The sequence below is a fragment of the Leptonychotes weddellii genome, chromosome 9 (assembly GCF_054177405.1).
Source record: "Leptonychotes weddellii isolate Sample4059 chromosome 9, ASM5417740v2, whole genome shotgun sequence".
Lineage (NCBI taxonomy): Eukaryota > Metazoa > Chordata > Mammalia > Carnivora > Phocidae > Leptonychotes > Leptonychotes weddellii.
The window spans coordinates 85118881-85140015 of NC_138377.1; the positions used below are offsets into that span (position 1 = coordinate 85118881).

The 21135-nt window shown below is 35.0% G+C and overlaps 1 protein-coding gene across 2 annotated transcripts; it reads right to left on the reverse strand.

Moving 5' to 3' along the window:
* CCPG1 (cell cycle progression 1) lies at positions 1–18973 on the reverse strand. Of its 2 annotated transcripts, XM_081831107.1 has the most exons (8): positions 18588–18973; positions 16764–16840; positions 15702–15900; positions 13411–13506; positions 11390–11641; positions 6994–7115; positions 2530–3938; positions 1–218 (listed from the first exon to the last, which is right to left on the reverse strand). In XM_081831107.1, exons 1-8 carry the CDS (start codon positions 18691–18693, stop codon positions 29–31), a joined length of 2451 nt encoding a protein of 816 aa, XP_081687233.1. In that variant the 5' UTR covers positions 18694–18973; the 3' UTR covers positions 1–28. The 2 variants fall into 2 exon arrangements, with proteins under 2 accessions (XP_081687233.1, XP_030882555.2); XM_031026695.2 differs by lacking the exon at positions 13411–13506 and having other exon boundaries at positions 18588–18960.
* Between the last annotated feature and the right edge of the window lie 2162 nt (positions 18974–21135).

Genomic DNA, 21135 nt, shown 5'->3' on the forward strand with positions numbered 1-21135 from the left:
GTTTTCTAATTTAACTTAATCATGATGATCAATATTTAGGGTCAAAAGGTAACTGCCCCAATTCTATTTCAAGATTTGCCATGTGTCTTCCATTAGTGCGACCGTATTTATGCCATTTACCTTCCCTTTTATAAGGTTGTGGCTGAGGGTGCTTCTGCTCTTGTTTTCGATGCCTGGAGTTTTCAATATTTACCATACGTTGCTTTTTATCTGGTCGACTGAAAGCAGTAAACACATTTTTCATCTATGTTAGAGTTAAATTTAAACAAGAAACAATTTTAATGTTTTTTTCTCCACTAATCTATTATCTGAACACTCTGAAAAAGGATGTTAATCTGAAGTATAATCCTAACACCACCATACCAAAAAGATTCAGTATTATACTTTTATTCTACAGAAAAAATAGACAAACATACTGTAGTGGCAAAAAGGGGAAATACTCAACAGATTAAATAGAAATGTGACAATAAAATAATGAGATGTGTTTCCATTATTTCTCCTCTCGTTCAAAATCAATCCCTCTCCATTGGCTTCATCCCTCAGCTGGAATATGTATGTATCTCTTACAAACTAAATAAAGTCTCTTTTTCTTTTTGCTGTCCTACAGCCACAGCTAAGGTTCATAAACAAGGTCTATTTCTACTGCTTTCCCCAAACTCCCTATGATCAGGCTGCTTCTGTCACTACCTCACTGAAACACTCCATAATGCCATTCACGGCCACCCAATTCCCAACCAAGAAATCCAGTCTCTTGTTTAATGTTTAAAGCACTTGACATACTTATATATTCTTTTCACTTGAGATGATCTTTGGATTTTCTTGCCGCCACACTCTGGTATTCTCAGCCTTCTTTCTCTACAACCCCGTAGGTGTTAGTGTGCCCCAGGAGTCTGATAAAACACCCCCAGCCTAGACAATCTATACACGCATGCACACACACACACACACACAGTCTGGGCTAGAAAGAGTCCTGTAACTAATGGCCAACTAATTCTTTCCACTTGGCTGTCAATAGGTAGCTACAAGCACAATTCTCTTTTCCAATTCCCCTTACCCAAAACATCTGGTATCCCTTATCTTAGTGATGCCACTATCCAACTAGTGACCCAACCCTGAAATCTGCAATTGTTACTTTCTACTTCTCTTTCACAAGAAATACCACCAATTTTACTTATTATATATTATTCAAATTATATATTATTCAAATCTGTCTCCTTCCCACTCCTACTATTACCCTAGTTCAGATACTCATCAGCTCATGTCTGTATTTTTCCAAAGACCACCGGCTAGCTTCTAGCTTCACTCTTTCCAACCAACCCTCCAGGCTGTTGCCAGTGATCCAAAATGCAATGAGGCAAGTCCTTTAGCACAAAATGAGGTCCTTCAGATCTTCACAAAAGATCTGTATCTTTTCTTTTCATACCCCAGCACTACCTTGCCTCCTTAAAGTGGCCTGTCTTCACATCTCCAAATCTATGCAAATGAAGTTCTCTTTGAGAGAGAATGTCCTACTCTGTCTGCTTAGCAAATTCCCAATTCGCCTTCAAAAACCAATTTAAAGTTCAGTTCAAAGATCACTTCACCCTGAAGCCTTCCCAAACATCTCCAGGCTGAGGCCGCCATATACAATGTGCCTCCAATACCTCCATTTCATTTCTTATATTTACCTAACTCTCCAAAAGCTTGTGAGCTCCTTGATGACAAGAATTTTTCATGTTTTGTCAGGGCAGCCTCACAATGTTTTGCTCATTTAGGCACTAGATATTTGAAGACTAAAGACATCAGAATCAGTCTCATTATTTTATAGACACATTACATTTATTCAAAAAAGATAAATATAACTCAAAGATAAAAAATAAAGCTAACATTTGAAGATTAGGCGAGTTTCATGTTACAGAATATAAAGCTGATAAGCGAGTTATTTTTAGAAATTATGTATATAAAGCACACACATTATAACTTGTGGCTTACTAAGTTTGCCTCTACCTTTATGAACAATAATTGTATAGTAACTGTATTAAGTATCATAATTTAGTTGGTAAATGGAATAGACAAATAAGGGGGCCAATTCAAATTGTTACATATGAGCTCTTCTGATTTCGGACTGAAATCTGTATTGTTCACCCTAGCTTCCCAAAGTGAGTAAATAAATAAAAGACCAAAGAAAAATCATTTCACTTAAGATGATTATCTTTTCATATAAACTAGAATGAAAAGAAACAAGAGGCTAAAGTAGGATTTGCATATCCTTAGCTCATTTTTAAGGCAGAAATTAAACTATTTGCTCAAGTCAAACTGATCATATGAAATTTTCAGTTTGTAATAGCTATTAACTTAAAATTGTATCTTTCAACTTAATTTATTCTAAATTCTCTGGCAATAAAGTACTTTTACAAATAGCACTTTTTTTTTCCTTTACAAAAAGTACTTTAAGGATAGTAACATTCCAAGATGTTAAAATGATAAAAATGCTACCCAATCTATAAATGTTAAAAACTATTATAATAACATGGTGCTATGTAAACCGACCTGGGTCCATATGGAGGGGAAAGAGTGTGACCAAAGAAGTGTCTATATATATATCCATCCAACTTCTCAAACACTCCATCATTATCTACTTGATATTCCTTCATGTCTTTAAGATAATCTTTAACATCATTAACAAAGTCAGTGAAGAGCTTCTGATCATGTATAAAGACATCATTTAGGAAAAACTTATTGATGAATTGATCAAGTTCTTTCCAATGATGAAAACTATCCAGTTGTTCTAATAAATACCTTTCAATTAACTGTCTAAATTCATCTATCCTTACAGGATTCAACACTTTCATATTAAAAAGGTTAATGGATTCCTGTTGAGCACATTCAAATACACCAGAACAAGACTTTCTGAAAGAATCATAATTTTTACTACAGTCATGCTCGGCACTGCATTTCTGTGAATTTGTATTTTTTCTAAATTCTTCAAAGTGAATTGGCTTTTCTTTCCTTCCCTCTCTTTGCAGAGTAGGGCCTTTATTCTGGTTTTGTGTACGTGCCTTATACTGTGGGTGTAAATATTCACTAAAGACTGTTGTTGGTTTTTTAGCTGCTGCTTCTTTTGTGGCACTAAATCTTTTACTGCCCTTTTCATCAAAGATATTCTTGGTGGTATCTTTGAAATGCCTGAAAGTGGATTTAACTGAATCTGAAAATTTTTTCAGATTTTCTTTCACAGCTTCTTTAGCCTGTTTAATTTTTTCTTTATGATGCCTCACAAATTCCTTGGTAGAATTCTTCATGGCATCAAATGTTTCCTTAACTGAACCCAAAAATGTTTCCTTTGATTTATTTTTAGCCCTGTGGTTTCCTCTGCTCCCTTTCTTTTTTCCATCGGTTTCTTGTTTTGTATTTTGATCTTTTGCCTCAATATACAGTCTTTCCCACAAATCAGAACGCTGCTGTTCAAAGTTTAGCTTCTGCTCCAGCTCAGTGAGTCTTTCCCGTAAGACTTCTATTTCCTTTTTTTCAGTCAATACATTGGGAGAGTCTGGGTTGCCATATGACTCACTAGAGCTTAACTGCTGGAGTTCCACCTTTAAAGCCATGGTTACTAGTCGTTCTCTCTCCAGTTCCCTCCTTAGCATCTTTGCTTCTGCCGAAAGAGTCTCCCTCTGATTAAGGAAGCTGTGTGTCTTCAGCTTTTCTTCTTCCAGATGCTGCTTAAGTTTCTGATTTTCTGTGACTAATTCAGTACCTGTCCCTTTATCTTCCAATATCCTAATCTGTTCTCTTAGTTTCCTTAACTCTTCCTGTAATAAAGATAAGGCTTTTTCTTCCTTCTCCAGAGATATCCTTAAATACTGATTTTCTGTATCAAGGTTCTTTTTCTGAGTTTCAAAGGACATCTTCTCTTCTTCAGTAAGGGCCCAACATCTTGCAAGGTTTTCCTTCAAAGACTAAATTTTTTGAAGAGAAGAAGAATGTCAAATGCTTCATTTAAAAGCTCAATTCAAATCTTTAAGACATAATCCTATGTAACCAATACTCATAAATTTTTAGTATCTATTTCTGCAGAGACTATCCTTTATGTAGTGTGTATATATATATATACATATATATTTGTAGAATATATATATATATGTATTTCAATACATAAAAATCAGAAAATACAAGGTTCATATGCAAGAAAATGCACAGCACAGAGCTACATCAAAATAATAACAAGCATGCTGGAAGGATTTAAAAACTGGAAAAAATGAGCTAGAGCCTGGTTTATCCCTAGTAAGATTTCTAAAATAGAGCTAGGGGTACTTCTGATTAGTGTTTATTAGTGATTACTGATTATTTTCCATAATCATATGAAAGCCTTAATGGTTTCTAGGCCCACTTACAAGTCAGGAGAAAAGGAGACCGGTCTATCTTCTGACTACAGAACTCCAATCTCTCCTGAGAAGTCTCCTAAAGAGAATTTAGGCAGGACTAAAGGCTTCTCTGACCCTTGGGTGAAGGACATGATCTTTTATAAAAAGGAAAATTATAGCTAGAGATGACCTGAGGATTCAAAAAATTCTATTTATATTCTCGGCACTCTTTGAAAGGAAAACATTTCAGTAATCTTAGTCCTATCTGAAAGATCTTCACCCTGTGCCAATTAACATCCCAAAGTAAGTTCAGGTAAGTCCTACAAGTTCTCTCAGCACTTCTTAGAGGACTGAATCTTGGTAACATTTATAACTAATTTCACCGATTTCAAATAATCTTCTGAAGAGAATATCACCAGATTAGCAATGTAACTCTGAAGTAAGCACCCTTGAAAGAGAGGAAACCATGTTCAATTAGGTTTACAAAATTTTGCTGCATTTCAAAGTAGCCTTGAATATCTTTCAACATATATATTAGTAACAAACTTTCACCAAAACAGCAAGAAACTAAACAATATGCTTAAATAGGCTAATGGTTATAGCATTATCCAGTCAGTTAAAATACCTTATATATAAATCAGCAAATGATCCTTAAATTTTACTTAATTTACCACAGACATTACAGTTATCCCATTTGAATCAGACCAAAAAATCGGATATATAGAAACAAAAGAAAAATGTCCTTTAGGAAAATGACAGTATTTCCACTTGAAAATAACCATCTGAAATGGATGGTTCACTATCTGGTTCATTAGTCGTCAAAGAACAAATTAAAATTTAAAATTTCACAATAATCAGGGGTGCCTGGGTGGCTCAGTCGGTTAAGCGTCCGACTCGATTTGGGCTCAGGTCATGATCTCAGGATCCTGAGACTGAGCCTCGAGTTGGGGCTGAGCGTGGAGCCTGCTTAGGAGTCTCTCCCTCGCCATTTGCACCCCACCCCCCTGCCCTGCATGTACTCTCTGTCTCTCTCTAAAGAAATTTGTTTAAAAATTTCATTATAATCATTTCATCTGGAGAGAAAACAAGTTTTGAGTACCCAACAGAAGTGAACCATGGACACTGGGGAGGGTATGTGTTGTGGTGAGCGCTGTGTATTGTGTAAAACTGATGAATCACAGACCTGTACCCCTGAAACAAAGAATACATTATATGTAAGTAAGTAAGTAAGTAAGTAAGTAAATAAATAAATAAAAGAAGTGGACCATGGAGTAGTACAGGCTAATGTAGCATTATCTTTAAATGCAAAAGCACAAGGGACCACAGAATGATCGGAGGGTATATTCTGCATTCAGTAAACTTCATAATCTTGAAGTGCCTGATAAGCAAATCCTGGGCAGGTCTCCCATGAAGCTTCAAAATCCAAACCACATTTAATAGTTGGAGGTAAGAGGCCTACAAGAACTGACTCAATAAAGATCTATGCAGAGTCAGTCTCCTAAAAGCCAACATCATCCTATGGAACCAGAAACCATGGTGGTGAAGAAGAAAATGCCTACTCTTTTTATAACATCCTTTGATCAAGGTAGGAAAAACTACACTATTTACAAATAACTTCAGTAGTCCCTGCCTGAAAAAAGACATAATCCAGATGTCAAGTGGGATTCTGTCTTCTAAAGAAATATAATCATAACCCTATAAGGAATACATAAATTGTGAGGGAAATTTGGGGGGAACGGAAGGAAAAAGGAACTGTTTACTTTTCTACCTGAGTTTTTTCTACAAGCCCTATACCCTTCTTGTGAAGAACCAGAGAAGAGACCAGCTATTACACTGGTCCTCATAAACCCACACAGGTGTTAATGGACAGCACAGTCCTGCTGATATTAGGTGAGTTTAGGGAGGCAAGTATAACATGCTCTCTTTTCCATCAGACCCAACGAGAAACTGAAGAAAAAGGACTGGCTGATTATTTCCCTTGATCGGGGAAAGATCTTAGAGAGAGGCTACAAACTCTCCTTTTTCTCACTGACTGAAAATGTTTTGTTAGTTCTGTAAAAATAATATTAATAATGTTTCCTATATATATTATTAATTAAAAATAATGTTAATTATAGTAGTTAGAAATAACATCTTTGAAGTCAGATAAATTCAGTTTTGCCAATTGCTAGCCTTGGAAAAGTTAACTTTTTATTTTTTTTTAAAGATTTTATTTATTTATTTGATACAGAGAGAGACATAGCAAGAGAGGGAACACAAGCAGAGGGAGTGGGAGAGGGAGAAGCAGGCTTCCTGCTGAGCAGGGAGCCCAATGCGAGGCTCGATCCCGGGACCCTGGGATCATGACCTAAGTCTAAGGCAGACGCTTAACGACTGAGGCACCAAGGCGCCCCGAGAAGTTAACTTTTTTGAACCTCTTTCCCATCTATGAAATGAAGCTAATACTTGCTTAATTCACAGGGCTATGGTAAGCAATAAGAGAAATACTATATGTGAGGTACTCGCAATGACTCGGACACAGTAAGTAATCAACAATTACAGTATTATTGTTACTACTGACTCACTAATCTGCTTTGTACTCGTATCTGAATAGTCCTATAATTTTATTGGCTAACAATTCTTTTTCATAAAGTTTGTTAGTAGTACATACCTTATAATCTATAAAAGATTCTTGTTCCTGTTGACACTGGGAAAGATAATCCTTCATATCATTCAATTCATCTTCATGTATCTTTCTGACTAACTGTTGACGCTTCTGAATCTGAATTGTGCCTGAAAAATGAAAATTTTTATTAGGGATATATATACACACACACACACACACATATATATATATATGAGAAATGTTATGGTGACCAATATTTTAAAACATATAATAAAACACTTAATCTGTATATATTTAACTGATTAATCTGGATAGGATCATTTTAAGGCCAGCATTTCACAGTTCTATAAAAACTCTGATTATATAAACAAAAAATTAAGTAAAATCTCATGGTGTCATTCATCAAATGGTGGTGGATGGATGTTAATATAGATCAGCCCAAGTAGGTTAATATATAGAGATTTTTTTTATTTAGCATACACCAAGGGACATTTAAGTAGTTCACTATCCTTTTGACTAAAACAAGCCAACCTACGTTACTCTTAAAAAAATAAAAAAAGCTTATATTTTTAATCTTACTATATCGAGGGCACTCAAGTTTGTTGTTTTTGAGAGATTGTTGCGGTACATAAAGTGTTGTCTTCAACAGAGAAAGAAACAAACCATGGAATCTATTGACAGGATGTAAGTCAATAAGGAAAAATAAGAATGTCTCTTTTTTCTCACTCTATTTGCCTAGTAAATGATTTAACACAGCCCATAAAGTACAACAAGGAAAAAACTGGCTGTGATTACTCACTATTCTCACAGCCAAATCGTTTAAGAGTTCTGCATTAGTTAGGTCTGTCCTAGAGTACCATCACCCCCATCCCTGCGGTGATAAATCTTAAACCAACTATAGGATTCCCTATATTTTCACCCTAAAAACTAAAATGTTAATTTGCCAAGACATGCTGTTCACATGCTGCTACATGCTTCATGCATGAGAGAGAAAAAAAAAAAACAAACCACACACACACTGAATCAAAAATAAAGCAAAAGGCATTTGGCAACCTTGACCTTAACATCTACCAAGTGGCATACTATTATTATTAAGATGTCACAGGATTTTGTAATGAAAGGATGTAATGATAGCTTACTATTTCTTCCCCTACTGCTAAAAAAAATTAACTTTCAATTTCTTCAATAATCTTGAAAAACACTAAAGAAAACTTTTGCCAAATTACAAACAACTGTTACCAGCTATGATACTCTTCTGTTAACGTTCACTTCCTCTCTTTCAATTTTCCAATTTATAAAAGCATGGCAAATTTGTCTCAATATTACTCAAAAGAATCTCAGATTTTTTTAAATGTTCCCAGAATAACAGAAAACCTCTTTTTTTTCAAACTGCTGACAGGATGAATTCCTTTACCCCTTGGAAAATAACCTAAAAGTATGTGTTGAGATCTGAATTTGCAGTACTATCACATAACATATATTGGCTATGTGGCCTTTATCTAATAACTATTGGGGCTTTTTTCCTACATCTTTAGCTGCCTAACTACAAAGTGTTACCACCCAAGGTACAATCTTTGGCCTTCTTGTCATGTCTACAGATCTGCCTATCTTAATCATAAAAACCCAGTTTTTGTTACCACTGCTCTAAGATTTCTCTTCTGAGTCCAATCTTACCAGAGCTTCCGGCCAATACATCCACCTGCCTGTTTGGGCACAATTTTGGGGGAGGCTTCATGAAAAAAATTGAACCTTAACACCTGCCCTAAACCATTCTAGAATAAAGTTGGATAAAAACAAACCAAACTGTGCTCACCATCTATTTATCATCTAGCAAAACTTTCCTAGAAACACCCCCAATTCCAAAAATAAAGCAGCTAGCACACTTCTTGGAATTTAAAAAGTAAACCACCGATATCGTAAGTATCCTGGCTCAAAGTTATGTTTTCCATTATTACTTCAGTGTCCCTTATTTCACTAACCTTCTCTTCAACCCCATCTTCACTATAATTGTAAACGCCTGATCACCAAATAGTAGGATTACATACCCTCTTAACTGTCTTAATTTTTCCCATACCATATGCCTCCTTGCTCTTTTCCTCTAAAATTACCGTGAGGTTACTCTATAAATCAAACTCTTACCCAGATTCCAAGATGTTTTACAACATAACACCAGCCCACACACTCGAACGTTTTACTCCACTATTTCTAATTTATCTACTCTGCTGTAGTCCAGTTTTCTCCTTGCTCCCAAACCCAGCAAAGTTTACTTTAAGGTTGTCAGGTTCTCTATTGCTGGAATGCTCCACTTTCCTTCTGCCTAGCATAAGCATAAGACCAGACCCTGCTCAAATCCTACCACCTCCAGGATGACTCAGTAAGTATAGTTTTTGAGCTATGATTCTTTTCTGTGCTACATAACTCAGCACTGTAGATACATTCTGTTACAGTGTCTGAAGAGCAGGGTAGCCTATCAATACTTAAAGTAACTCCATGAGAAAATTGAATCAACTGAACTCCACTGTTGATTTAGAATATGGATAGCCTACAATGTAAAGAAAGCATCAGGAAGACAGGTGCTTCATACATGAAGATTTTTTTAACTTTTGTACCTGAAGCAGTACCAAATACCTGTAGTAATCTGTTTTACTACCCTCAATCCTAATTTTCCCCTCCTTCTGGGATAGATCTAATTCTCCAAATTTATAAAGAGCTGAGGTTGGCGAATGTTCTGAGTAATTCACTTAAATAGTATGTTTTTGTTAAATAATTAGTAAGCAAATGATTGATTATGGAGTATGCAGTGACTAACTTCATGGTGCATGAGAAATTCAAACTGGCTCTGAAATCAATTCAAAGGAGCTCTTAAAGTGTTGAGATCAGTGCCAGAATTAAGACAAAAACATGATGTCCTTTAAACAGTGCCCTTGAAAAACTAACAGTTTTTATATGTTCACTGAGCCAATCTCATCACCATGCAAAACTATTACATATTACCCAGGCTTTTCATATTCTGAAAAGATAATTTTAAAAAGTATAGGAAAATGTTTTATTAGATATTATCATTAAAGTAAATTTTACAAGTAACCAAAATCTTAAATAGAGCAGCAATTTCTCAATTTTGAGAGCACTCCTCTCTACATTGTTCTATAAAATACTTAAAGGTCATGCAATTGATGGGGTTTTAATGCAATCTGGATCAACATTAAATCACTGTCCAATTTTTTTAATAAGAAAAAAAGATTAAGATAAGACCTTCTCCTTTGTTACTTCCATGTTTACCTGTGGGGAAAAAGATCACTCTCAAAAATACATTCATACATTTGTTCCAGCTAGATAATAAACAAAAGTAAGCATATTACTTCAAGTCAAATCTCATTACAATAAACTTCAAGGGAGGATACAAATTATAGTATCTCAGCATTAAAGTCAAGCAGGCATCCACCAGGAGTCTAAAAGCTCATTTTTATCAATATAAAGTTAAATAAGAAGAAACACATTTTACTGACTCTGACTTTAAACAAGTATTGAATGTCTTGTTTATTCTAACATTACACTATGTATGCTTTTAATGTATCTTTTCCACATATTAACAAAGCGTACATGTAACTCTTCAATTTTTGCATAAGGAAGACATTGTTGAAAGGGGGAACTAGCAAAACAGGAATATTCCAAAAGTTAAATTGTGGATCCTATCAGCAAAAACCTAGAAGTACTTCATGTACGGCAAATTGAAATTTGTAAAGTTGACAAGATCTAAAACGTTTAAGTGTGTTTTCAAAATTCTAATACAGAGTGTGTGAATGAGTGTGAAATGTTCAGTTCTCAAACAGTCTAATCTTTGTACAAACAGACATGTTAAATAAGACTCATCAGTTAGGCTCCCCAGTGAAAAATTACACCACATGGAATTCCTTCCTCTTTTTATCTAAGACACTTTTAAAAGGCTTTGCATTAAAGATAATATACATAAATACTAGTAAGGATAATAACAAGCAAAGTTTAGGGGCACCTGGGTGGCTCAGTCATTAAGCGTCTGCCTTCAGCTCAGGTCATGATCTTGGGGTCCTGGCATGGGGCTCCCTGCTCAGCGGGGAGCCTGCTCCCTCTCCCTCTGCCCCTCCCTGCTGCTTGTGCGCTCTCACTCTGCTCTCTCTCTCTCTCAAATAAACAAAATCTTTAAAAAAATAAAAAAATAAACAAACATGCATGCTAAAAATCCCTACATTTCTTAAATACCACCTAACCTAAGGGAAAACAGCTTTGTGAGATAGGTAGCACTATCCCCATTTTCCAAATGAGAAACCTGAGGCTCAAATAGATTGCAAGCTTTCCAAGGACATATATTTAATGATGACACTAAAAACAGATTCCAGAATTCCTCTCTTAGCCAAGTGCCCATACACACCATTTGTTTACATGTAACAAATTTTCAAACACTTACCATAGAAATGTCCAAATCCCATGCTGATTGCAATCACCAAAGCAAGTATAACACACTTATTGAGACCACTGCTGAACTGGCGTTTACACAACTCCTTAGAGGGTTCAGTTTCTTGTTCGGGGAGTAGCCGTTCCTCAGATTCTGAACTAGAGACAGTCTTCTTCCTAGCGCGGCGGCGTCTAAAAGCAGGACTAGGCTGATGACTGGTTTCATCACTACTTGATTCATCGTCGCTAGGCTGGGATGAAAATACTATTTTAAAAAGAAAAATGTAAATATTAAAAATTTTAGAATAGCTTTTCCAATAAATATGATTTAGAATAATCAATGCCATCCCTACATGCCCTTTTACATAAGACAGCCAAAAACAAAAACAAAACAACACAAATAAAAACTCAAGTTTTCAAGTTTATCAACATAAAGCCAAAACATAAAAGATTTCAATTGTGATACATAAGAATCTATTAATCATATTCTGTGCCTTTGAGAGTCTAGCTGGTTTTATTTTTTAAACTTCTCTTATAGTTTACACTGTTAGAACAATCATTCTCATAGCCTATTAAATTTCTTTGCTATTACAGCCATAAACAGATACTGTTTCTGGAAAGAAAAAAACTCTCTTCATTCAATTTCAAATAGACATCATTTAAGCTCAGCTGTTTAAGGAACACAGGGAGGTATACGAAAAGTTCCTGTGACTTACAAAGTACAGTAACTACCAAAAGTTTTCTTGGGTGTATCTGGACCCTAGCTTCATTTCCATCCTTTTGAGTCCACAATCAACATTCACAGCACTATAGTTTAACACAGGTTTCCAGAAGTCAGATGAGCCCTTCCCTTCGACTGCCACTCTTACTAGAAGGTTATGAATTTTACCCTCTAGTAAATATGTCAGCATGAGGAAGTGACACAACAGCTATCTCCGATAGTAAGGACTAGTCTGGTGCTGCTCCTTTATGAAAAGAACAGTAAACAACAACAACAAAATCCGTAAGAAATCTTAAGTCCTGGTAATATATCCACTAACAAAATCACCTTCAGTTTTCTTCAAATGTAGAACTTGTTAACACTGTTCCATCAATCAATAAACTACATGTTGACACCGAAAGTTAGATGGCTCAGTAATAATTTCCACAGGCCAGTTAGAAGGACAAAAAAAAAAAAGCAAGCACCAACAGTAAAATGTGAACCTCAATTTGAAACAAAGAGCTCCCAATAACAAACATACATGCTTCAGAAAAGCAAAACAGTTCTTCAGACGACAGGCTATCCATGCCACAGGAAAGCTGGTGACTTGGGGCAGCCAGTACTTTTTAAAGATGGGCCACAGAGGATTCAGTTAACTTTCACACCGACAACACCACACACAAAGATAAAAAGAACTACTGAATGAAGGAATATTCCTAATATTTAGTGATACAGATGCCACTGAAAGATCTTTTGGTCATGACCCTTATGCCCATCATGTTTATCTGGTTATTCTTGATCACTAGTTTTTCCCAGATGCCGTCGCCTCAGCTGTGAGGTTACATTTCTTGGACAAAGAGAAAGAAAGGAAGACTTAAACAAAGCATTACATAATACAAAGGCATTCAAGATCATGGCTGGAGTATTTAAGATGGGTAAATGTAAAAACAAACCATTTGTCAAAACTCCTTAAATAAATTTAATTCTACGTTAGCATACTGCCTTCATTATGATTCTAAGTAAACAAGCCAGCCTAATCCATATTAATAAATTCATATCCTTATCTAATGCTTCCGTCTTTTTTAACCCATACATCCAATAGCTAAAATATTTTGAGTTCTAAATTTCTTTCAAAGCTTAATTCGGCCCATAGTCCAAGATGCAGGCAAGGCAAAGGCATGCAATAAGCTTAGCCAGCTTTATTACAAGATCAGTTTGAACACCAGTTTAGAGTATCACAGATGACAACAGTTATCTTTAAAGCACTAAGTAAATAGTAAATGTGACTCGGCACACTCAGCTCTAGAAAAGCTGATCGGATTTAGTCACACCACCTTGGAAAGCGAGTTGGCTAGGAACATGGGGTTTCAGCTGATCATCCCATCCCCTTATGCATTCAGGAATCTTCCACAGCTTCTCCCACCACCTTTCTTTTGTGAATAAACAGGAAAAAAAGATGTATAAAGCTTTATTATAAAGATTAAAAAGGAAAAAGAGAATTGAAAATACTTATTTTAATTATCACTGAACATTGTTATTTGTGTTCCATCAAAATTGAACAATCACGCCTTTTAAAAAAAAAACACATATGCAATACAAACTTTTCCACAACTACCAACTTTGCTTTCTTGGGGAGAGTCCAGTACGGGGGCAGTGGATAGCTTCCTTAAATGAACAAAGAGTATATTGCCACAAGAATCTAATTTAGAAGAAGAAAAAACTTGAAATCCTACAGAGATAGAGAAGAAAGGAAAGGAAAATTCAAAAACCCAGGCAATGGGTAGTAGGGGATTAACAAACCAAAAAAATAGGTGAGAGAGAATGAAGACTCTTGACAATTGATTTATATATTTTCAATTTTTTAAAATTATTTTATGTAACACTTTCTTTACTGAAATAATTCATTTCTTCAGGACAGATAGCAATGGATAAAGATACTCCTAGTAATATTTCCCTTAACTGAAACTGTAAAATCCCCAAGAAGTCCAAGTTCAGAAAGGAGATAAACACCAGAATAATGAGCTCTGAAGTGTCCAAGTCCCTGAAAAAATTAAGTTTGTAGATCAATTTCTTAAATGTCTGCTTGGACCCTTCTGCAATACTCCTGCTTCAATGTGACTACTTTTTCTGGCCCATGAATATTCTCAAATTAAACCAGCATCTATAGTCTTCCAAAAAAATAAAGGAAAGAAGGAAAGAAAGAAGACTACTTGAATACAGCGTGAATCCTGGATTTAAACAAATAAAATAAAATCTGATAAACAAAAAAGATTCTAAGTCAATTCATTAGTCCTCGTAATAAATATACTATGTAAACCATTCTGGCAAAGTCTGACCACTAAGAATGCCAGATGAGTATTTAAATATTTGAATAAAGTGTTTTTAAGCTCCTGTTTATAGGAAATCTGATATACTAATTGAAAATAACTTGCCATTAAATGAGATAGCTAAAAATCTCTACTTGACATTTTATTAGCATGAAGTGGAATAACAGAAATTCCATTGTCTGATTCTAGCAAATGTAAATATTAAAGAATGGTAAACTCTAAGAAAATGACCTGAAATAAACACGTCCTTATTTTTGCATCAAATTAGGAACTTTTGCAATCACTAGCAGTGTTCCAACTTGTCTTTGTCCCAATTCATCCCTGAGTTACAAGGGTTGGTTAAAAACTGTGAGTTAATGATAGCTTTGATTCTTTTATTTCCCAGTAACTTTGTGTCTAAATATTTATGTCCACCTTGAAAGATGTTATATACATCCCTCAAGCTGAGTCAAAGAAATATAGAAAGGAATTAGCTCAGGAACTCACATTTTAACCTCCAAATCACTGTCTGAACAGTAGGCATTAAGTGCGTTAATAACATGACTTAAAATAGACACACTTTCATAACTCAATCTAAAATGAAAGATACAAAGGTCAAGGGCTTTGGGATACTGATGTACTGCCAGCTCTTTGAACTCTGTTTAGCACGTAAGTAGCATTCAATAAATGTTTGTTAAATGATTAATAGTTGAAAGGATCTTTTTTTTCTTTTTTAAGATTTTTATTTATTTGCGCCAGAGAGAATGAGAGACAGAGAGCATGAGAGGGAGGAGGGTCAGAGGGAGAAGCAGACTCCCTGCCGAGCAGGGAGCCCGATGTGGGACTCGATCCCGGGACTCCAGGATCATGACCTGAGCCGAAGGCAGTCGCTCAACCAACTGAGCCACCCAGGTGCCCCAACAGTTGAAAGGATCTAACAGACTTCAATAAGAAGCTTCTTTCACAATTTCTAGAATATAAAATTTGCACCATTTTAAGTAGAAATCTTAACTTTCTCCTGCTTTTAGTTATAATGGCTCAATCTTCCACCCTTAAATATCTAAAATATATCAAATGCATTTCAGAGTGTTTCAGGTAATAACAAAGCTCCTTGAAGATAATTTTCATTGTTTACTTAATAAAAGATGGTATTTATTGTTATAGCAATTCTGCTCTAGGACCTACAATCTAAGAAAACACTAGATAGAACAGTAGATTTTACAAAAAATCTCAAATATATTAAAAACTTGGCCATTTTATAAAATGTGGTCATAGGAGACCTTGAGTCTCTATCAGTGTATTCTTTACACAGCTCTTACCAGTTTCTGGCTGACAGAATGTATATTGGCTGCTGGAAGAAGAGCCCATGTTAAAGTCTTCTGGACTCTGTGCTTCTTCAACAATTAGAGCTTCTGGATTTCCAATGTCTTCTAACTTAGGTGGCTCAAGGGTAACAATATCAGAATCATCACTGACAGTTCCAAAATAGACATTGTCTTCAGATGACTTTTCTTCTCTCTGAGGAATAATTTTAAAGACAGTAAATTTAACAATTATTTAAGAGCCTTGTATTTTCTATGTAGCTCAAAGTATACAACAGCACTTAAGTAGTATGGTAATTTCGGCTTAAAATAAAAGATAGAGGAGTCCTGCCCAAAAGACAAAGATTACAACAGCAGGCTCATCTTTTAGTTTGAAAACACCATCAAACCCCTTGGCGATTCTCTCAGAATTAGATCAAACTAATCCTTGTAGGCATTAGATCAATGTGCCTAATCATTGTAGGCTACAAAAGCTGACAAACTCACCTTTAAAAACCAAGGACAACAGAAAAAGAGAGGATTCATTTCTCACTAATTCCACGGGTTTATTTGAGCCTAACTCTGTAGTCAGGAAGCCCATAAGACTGATTACAAATTTCTCTGGTTATGTAAGTAATAAACTTCGATAGCTATGCCATGTAAAAATCATCTAATCTAGTTTTATCCAGAAGTCAAGTAAAACATCAAAAAACAAGATTTAGTTTGTTCTCAAATTTAAAAACGAATCTTCCTTTTTAGATAAACCCTAATAATTTCTCAATATAATTCAAGAATGCAATCTATTTCCCCAAAAAAATTTTATTAGAGAGTAAATGAATAGAAATTACTTTTGTAATTACTTTGGTAAATTAAAAGACATCTCACTTAAGAGTTTGTAAGACAGACACTAACTCTAATCATAAAAGTGACCAATCTGTGGAATCAAAATTTTTAATAAAAGTTGTTTATAATTCAAAGAGAAAAAAAATGCACAACTAGAAATGGAAGCTTTAATTATTCCTTAGTATTCACTAAGGAATATTCCTTATCGTATATCCACAGAGTACAACACAAGTTTACCTCAAGTGCTGACTTCGTTTCCTCCAAAGCTGGATAAGCAGTTTCTCCCATTAACACTGTGTCATTCTGGCTACTCTCTGATATAAAGCAAAGATCAAGTCAATTACACTCAACTGAGTTTTTGTAGTCCACACAGATTATAATCTGAGTACATAAAATCTAGTCCTAATTTTTTAAAGTGGATTTAATTAAATGTCACATACACTACCACTGCTAAAAAGTTCTCTGGTAATTGATTTATATATAGTATTTTCAACATAATCCAAAATGTCTTTTTTTTAAATTATTTTATATAACACTTTCTTTACTGAAATAATTCATTCCTTCAGTAGAGATAGCAATAGATAAAAATACTCCTAGGAAAATATTTCTCTTAACTGAAACTGCAAACCGTTGCTAAAAAGATCTGCATATTTCAAATATAATTATTTGAAATTGTCAGAGGATAATTTCAGATACTGAATTCATTTAGTATCTACTAAAAAAAAATATATAAATCTCTAAGTAAACATAATCTCTACTTTACAATACGAAAGTCCTGAATCCAGGGTGTCTGTAAAAACCTGTTAATATGGAAAACCAATTTTCAGACATCTGATGGTACATTTCCTGAATTTCTAAAAGTAGCACTATTCTAATGACTAGTAACACAAGAATCAAAACTATAGCTTCAAATTATGAATTCTTTGCAATAAAAAGGACTATATAAAACAAGGATTCAAAAGAACACAGAAAAACAAGAAAACATCACTATAGCAGATATATTTTATAAGAAACTCCTCAAAGAAAAAAATGTACAAAAAAACTAGAGGTCATAAAATTATATTTTTAATGAAAAAGGCTATAAAATTAATTGAAATTAAAAATATTAAAACAATATGATAAACATAAATTTTATGCATAGCAAAGAGCACACACCAAATGCTAATAGCAGTTACTGCCAGGTAAAAAGAACTAAAGGTGACTTAAAATTTTTTTTGCTCATCATTTTTTTCTGTCATGAATGTGTATTTTTCTCATATAATTTAGCCCCTCCAAAAAAACAGAAGAAAAAACAAGAAAAACTACCCCATTTGTATGTGTTACAAAGCCCCTAACAGCATATTAATCTGAAATTAAGACTCTTTAACAAAGATGGACTTGGGTCCAAGGACTCCCAAGGAAGTGTGGAAGTAATTTCACATATGTGAGTATGTGCATTTCTTGGGAGAAACCATCCACAGCTTTCAGATTCTCAAGGAGATCTCTGACCGATCAAAGATGAGAATCACTGTTCAAACGAGAATAATCAATACATAGGCTGAAAACAAGATTAACAGGTATAATCTATCGTATTTCTAGCCATGACACATCCACTTTATTCTCCTGAGGAAATGTTCTGTTTACATTTCAATGCGGTTTTTAAAAAAGTTTAAGAGGTAATTTAAAAATGAAGAGTACAGCAGTTAAATGCCTTTTACCACCTCTAACCAAAAGTAATTTGAAGCGTGATGATAACTAGAGAATCTGAGTTTAGTAAATCCCTTATGATTAATTATTTTGTACATCACTAGCCTTAATCAAGATTAGTAATATCTAGTTACTGGTTACACTTATGGTATGAAAGAGTTATACGGAGGCCCAAACATATACTACAGCTGCAAATAAGCAAACCCCTGGGCAGGTTGGTAACACTACCTAATCCACACTAATATTCTAGTCATTCAGTGAGCTGATCATTTAGATTAGCTAGAAAGGCTGCCCACCTAGAAAAAAGGCAAGATTCATACTGTCGTTCACATATCCTATTATTAAAAAAAAATCAGACTCTTTTTAGTATCTTACCTCCCTGCTCTGACTGCAATACTTGTTGCTCCTCTTGCTCTAAAGATGTACATTCTGGAGCGAGCTCACAGCTGTCTCTGGCTGTACCATGTTCAGAATTCACCATCTCTATATCAGACCCCTACAGAAAAAGCAGTAATCAGTTATATATCTATCAGCTGCTCAAAGCTGGATATGACTACGTGTAGATACTTCCACCAGTCAAAAGTCCTAGATGCTGCCATTCTCCAAAGGGAACAGTATCTAATCTGACTACCTTTTATTCAATTTAGTCAATAAAGGCCTATGGCAGTGAAATGGCAGAATGGAATTGCAGGCTTGGATTCTAAGAGAAGTAAGCCAAAAGTCAAATGCTCTACTCTATTTTATAAGCCCAAGCAATAAATTTGATGCCAGAGGGTAAGTTTTTAAACTAAACTTTAGCTATTTCTATTATTTTACTTCTACTCAACATTTATGAAGGTACTATGCAAGGCACTTCACTATGTGTTATGAGGTACAAAAAATTCAGATCCAAAATTCAAATTTACAGCCTATTCAGAGAAATTTCCACATGCGAATAACTATTTACTATGACAATGTAGAAATAAAAAAGTCTTAAGGGCAAGGATTAAAATGAACCTATAGGATTAATGGAGTAAACTTTCCCTATAAAACTTTAGAGTATTCTTTATTCTTTATTCTTCCAAGGTTGTCCTTCCTACTTTGATGTCAGACTGTCTTCTGTGTAATAAAACAGTGGATCTTACAGTTTTTTCTCCTCATATCTTCATTAGCAAAATAAAGTTAGCCACTAAGCTCCTTCTGCTTGTCCCCATGCCCCTCTCCCAATGTTTTCTGTAGTTTACTGATCCATGTAATCAAAAGGTCTAAGTTCTCCTAATGAATATAACTCGAAACAGCAAAAATTAAAAGAATTCATCAAAGGAGTAGGTTTTCAGTTGAATCCTAAAGAGAACTCTGAATGTTAAGACTCTGGGGTTGCCTAAAGTGGCAGGAAAATCACAGAAATAGGCAAGGTTAGGGCTGAATTGGGGACGACAGAGGAGGCCAATGCTGGCCTAAAACAGAATGGTGGCAACGAGAAAGGAAAAGGGAACACATATAAGAGACATTAGCAGTAGAACCTGAAAACTAGATATGGAAGGAAGAGGGATAAAAACACAAATATGATCTACTCTGTGACAAGATATCTCTAATACCAAATACTCTAATGACATACTTGGCTAAGTGCCAGAGAGGTTTCCTGTCTTGCTTCACGGTGCAGAATCACAAGTAAGACTCCCACAGCTTCCTTGCTCCTATACTGTTAATTATCCTTGAAGGAGAGGTTATTGCTATGGGAGTTGAGCTACGCTTTGTAGAAAACAGGTTAAAAATAGAAAAATCACTTATTAAAAAAAGAAAAAAGAAACCACCCCAATCTCAATTGGTACAGCTGCTATTAAATTTTCAAATTTGATTGCAGAAAAAAAATCGCTTTTTAGCTAATGTTGATTTTAAGAAGACATGAGTAACCAACTGTCTAAATCTTAAATTATCAAAGTAATTCTAAAAAATTACCACTTAAAATTTGTATTAATCAAGGAAAACAAGTCAAGGCTTAAGAGATCCTAAAAACAAATCGGAAAACTATAGATAAATCCACTGAAACTTTAAATAGATACAGATGATTTTTAACTTATTACTTCTACTCATCAGTATTTTTATGATTTTTCTACAATGAACATATATTACCAGTGTGGAAAATAAATTAATGCTTATACTAGTCATGTAACATCATACTTCTTTAGTAAAACTCTTTTGAAATCCTTCTAGCCAGAGTCCTTTTTCAATCAAGTTCTGTCAGTAACATAAGGTAGCATAACATATCCAAAGTAGAACACATGTTCCCCATGTTCCTTTCTGGTCTGTTTAAATGCAGGCTCTGATATTTTCTAGTTACATAATCTTGGCCAAATTACTTAATTTCTCTAAGCTCTAGTTTTCTCAACTACGAAATGAGAATGAAAACAATCTATACCACAGAGGTTGTTTAAAATTCTATGAGAATGTAGGTAAAAGTGCAGGGCCTAAACAAAAATAAACCCTCAATAAATAATTTGCCTAATGTCTCAGAGCCAAGAAAAGCAACGTACAATAATGCAGAAGACACTGTCTCATGAAGAGTTTTCAGCAGTAAAGTTTAATGTGGGTGGGAAATGTCCAAGCTATAGACAGTGGAACCTCAGGCTTCAATGTAGAAAAATACTGGCCTTCAAAAAACCCAGGTGATACACTGTAGTATTACAAATGTCCTTATAGAAAGTATTAAATAGGGGCTCCTGGGTGGCTCAGTCGTTAAGCATCTGCCTTCGGCTCAGGTCATGATCCCAGGGTCCTGGGATCGAGCCCTGCGTCGGGCTCCCTGCTCGGCGGAGAGCCTGCTTCTCCCTCTCCCACTCCCCCTGCTTGTGTTCCCTCTCGCTGTGATTCTCTCTGTCAAATAAATAAATAAAATCTTAAAAAAAAAAAAAGTACTGGGCGCCTGGGTGGCTCAGTCGTTAAG

Excerpts from the sequence above, each read along its gene's own strand:
- CCPG1 (XM_081831107.1), bottom strand. The coding sequence starts at position 18,693 with ATGGTGAATTCTGAACATGGTACAGCCAGAGACAGCTGTGAGCTCGCT. Across the intron at positions 16,841-18,587 it reads ATTGCAGTCAGAGCAGGGAG|AGAGTAGCCAGAATGACACA; the intron begins GTAAGATACTAA and ends GCTTTATATCAG. Across the intron at positions 219-2,529 it reads TCCCCTCCATATGGACCCAG|TCGACCAGATAAAAAGCAAC; the intron begins GTCGGTTTACAT and ends TACTGCTTTCAG.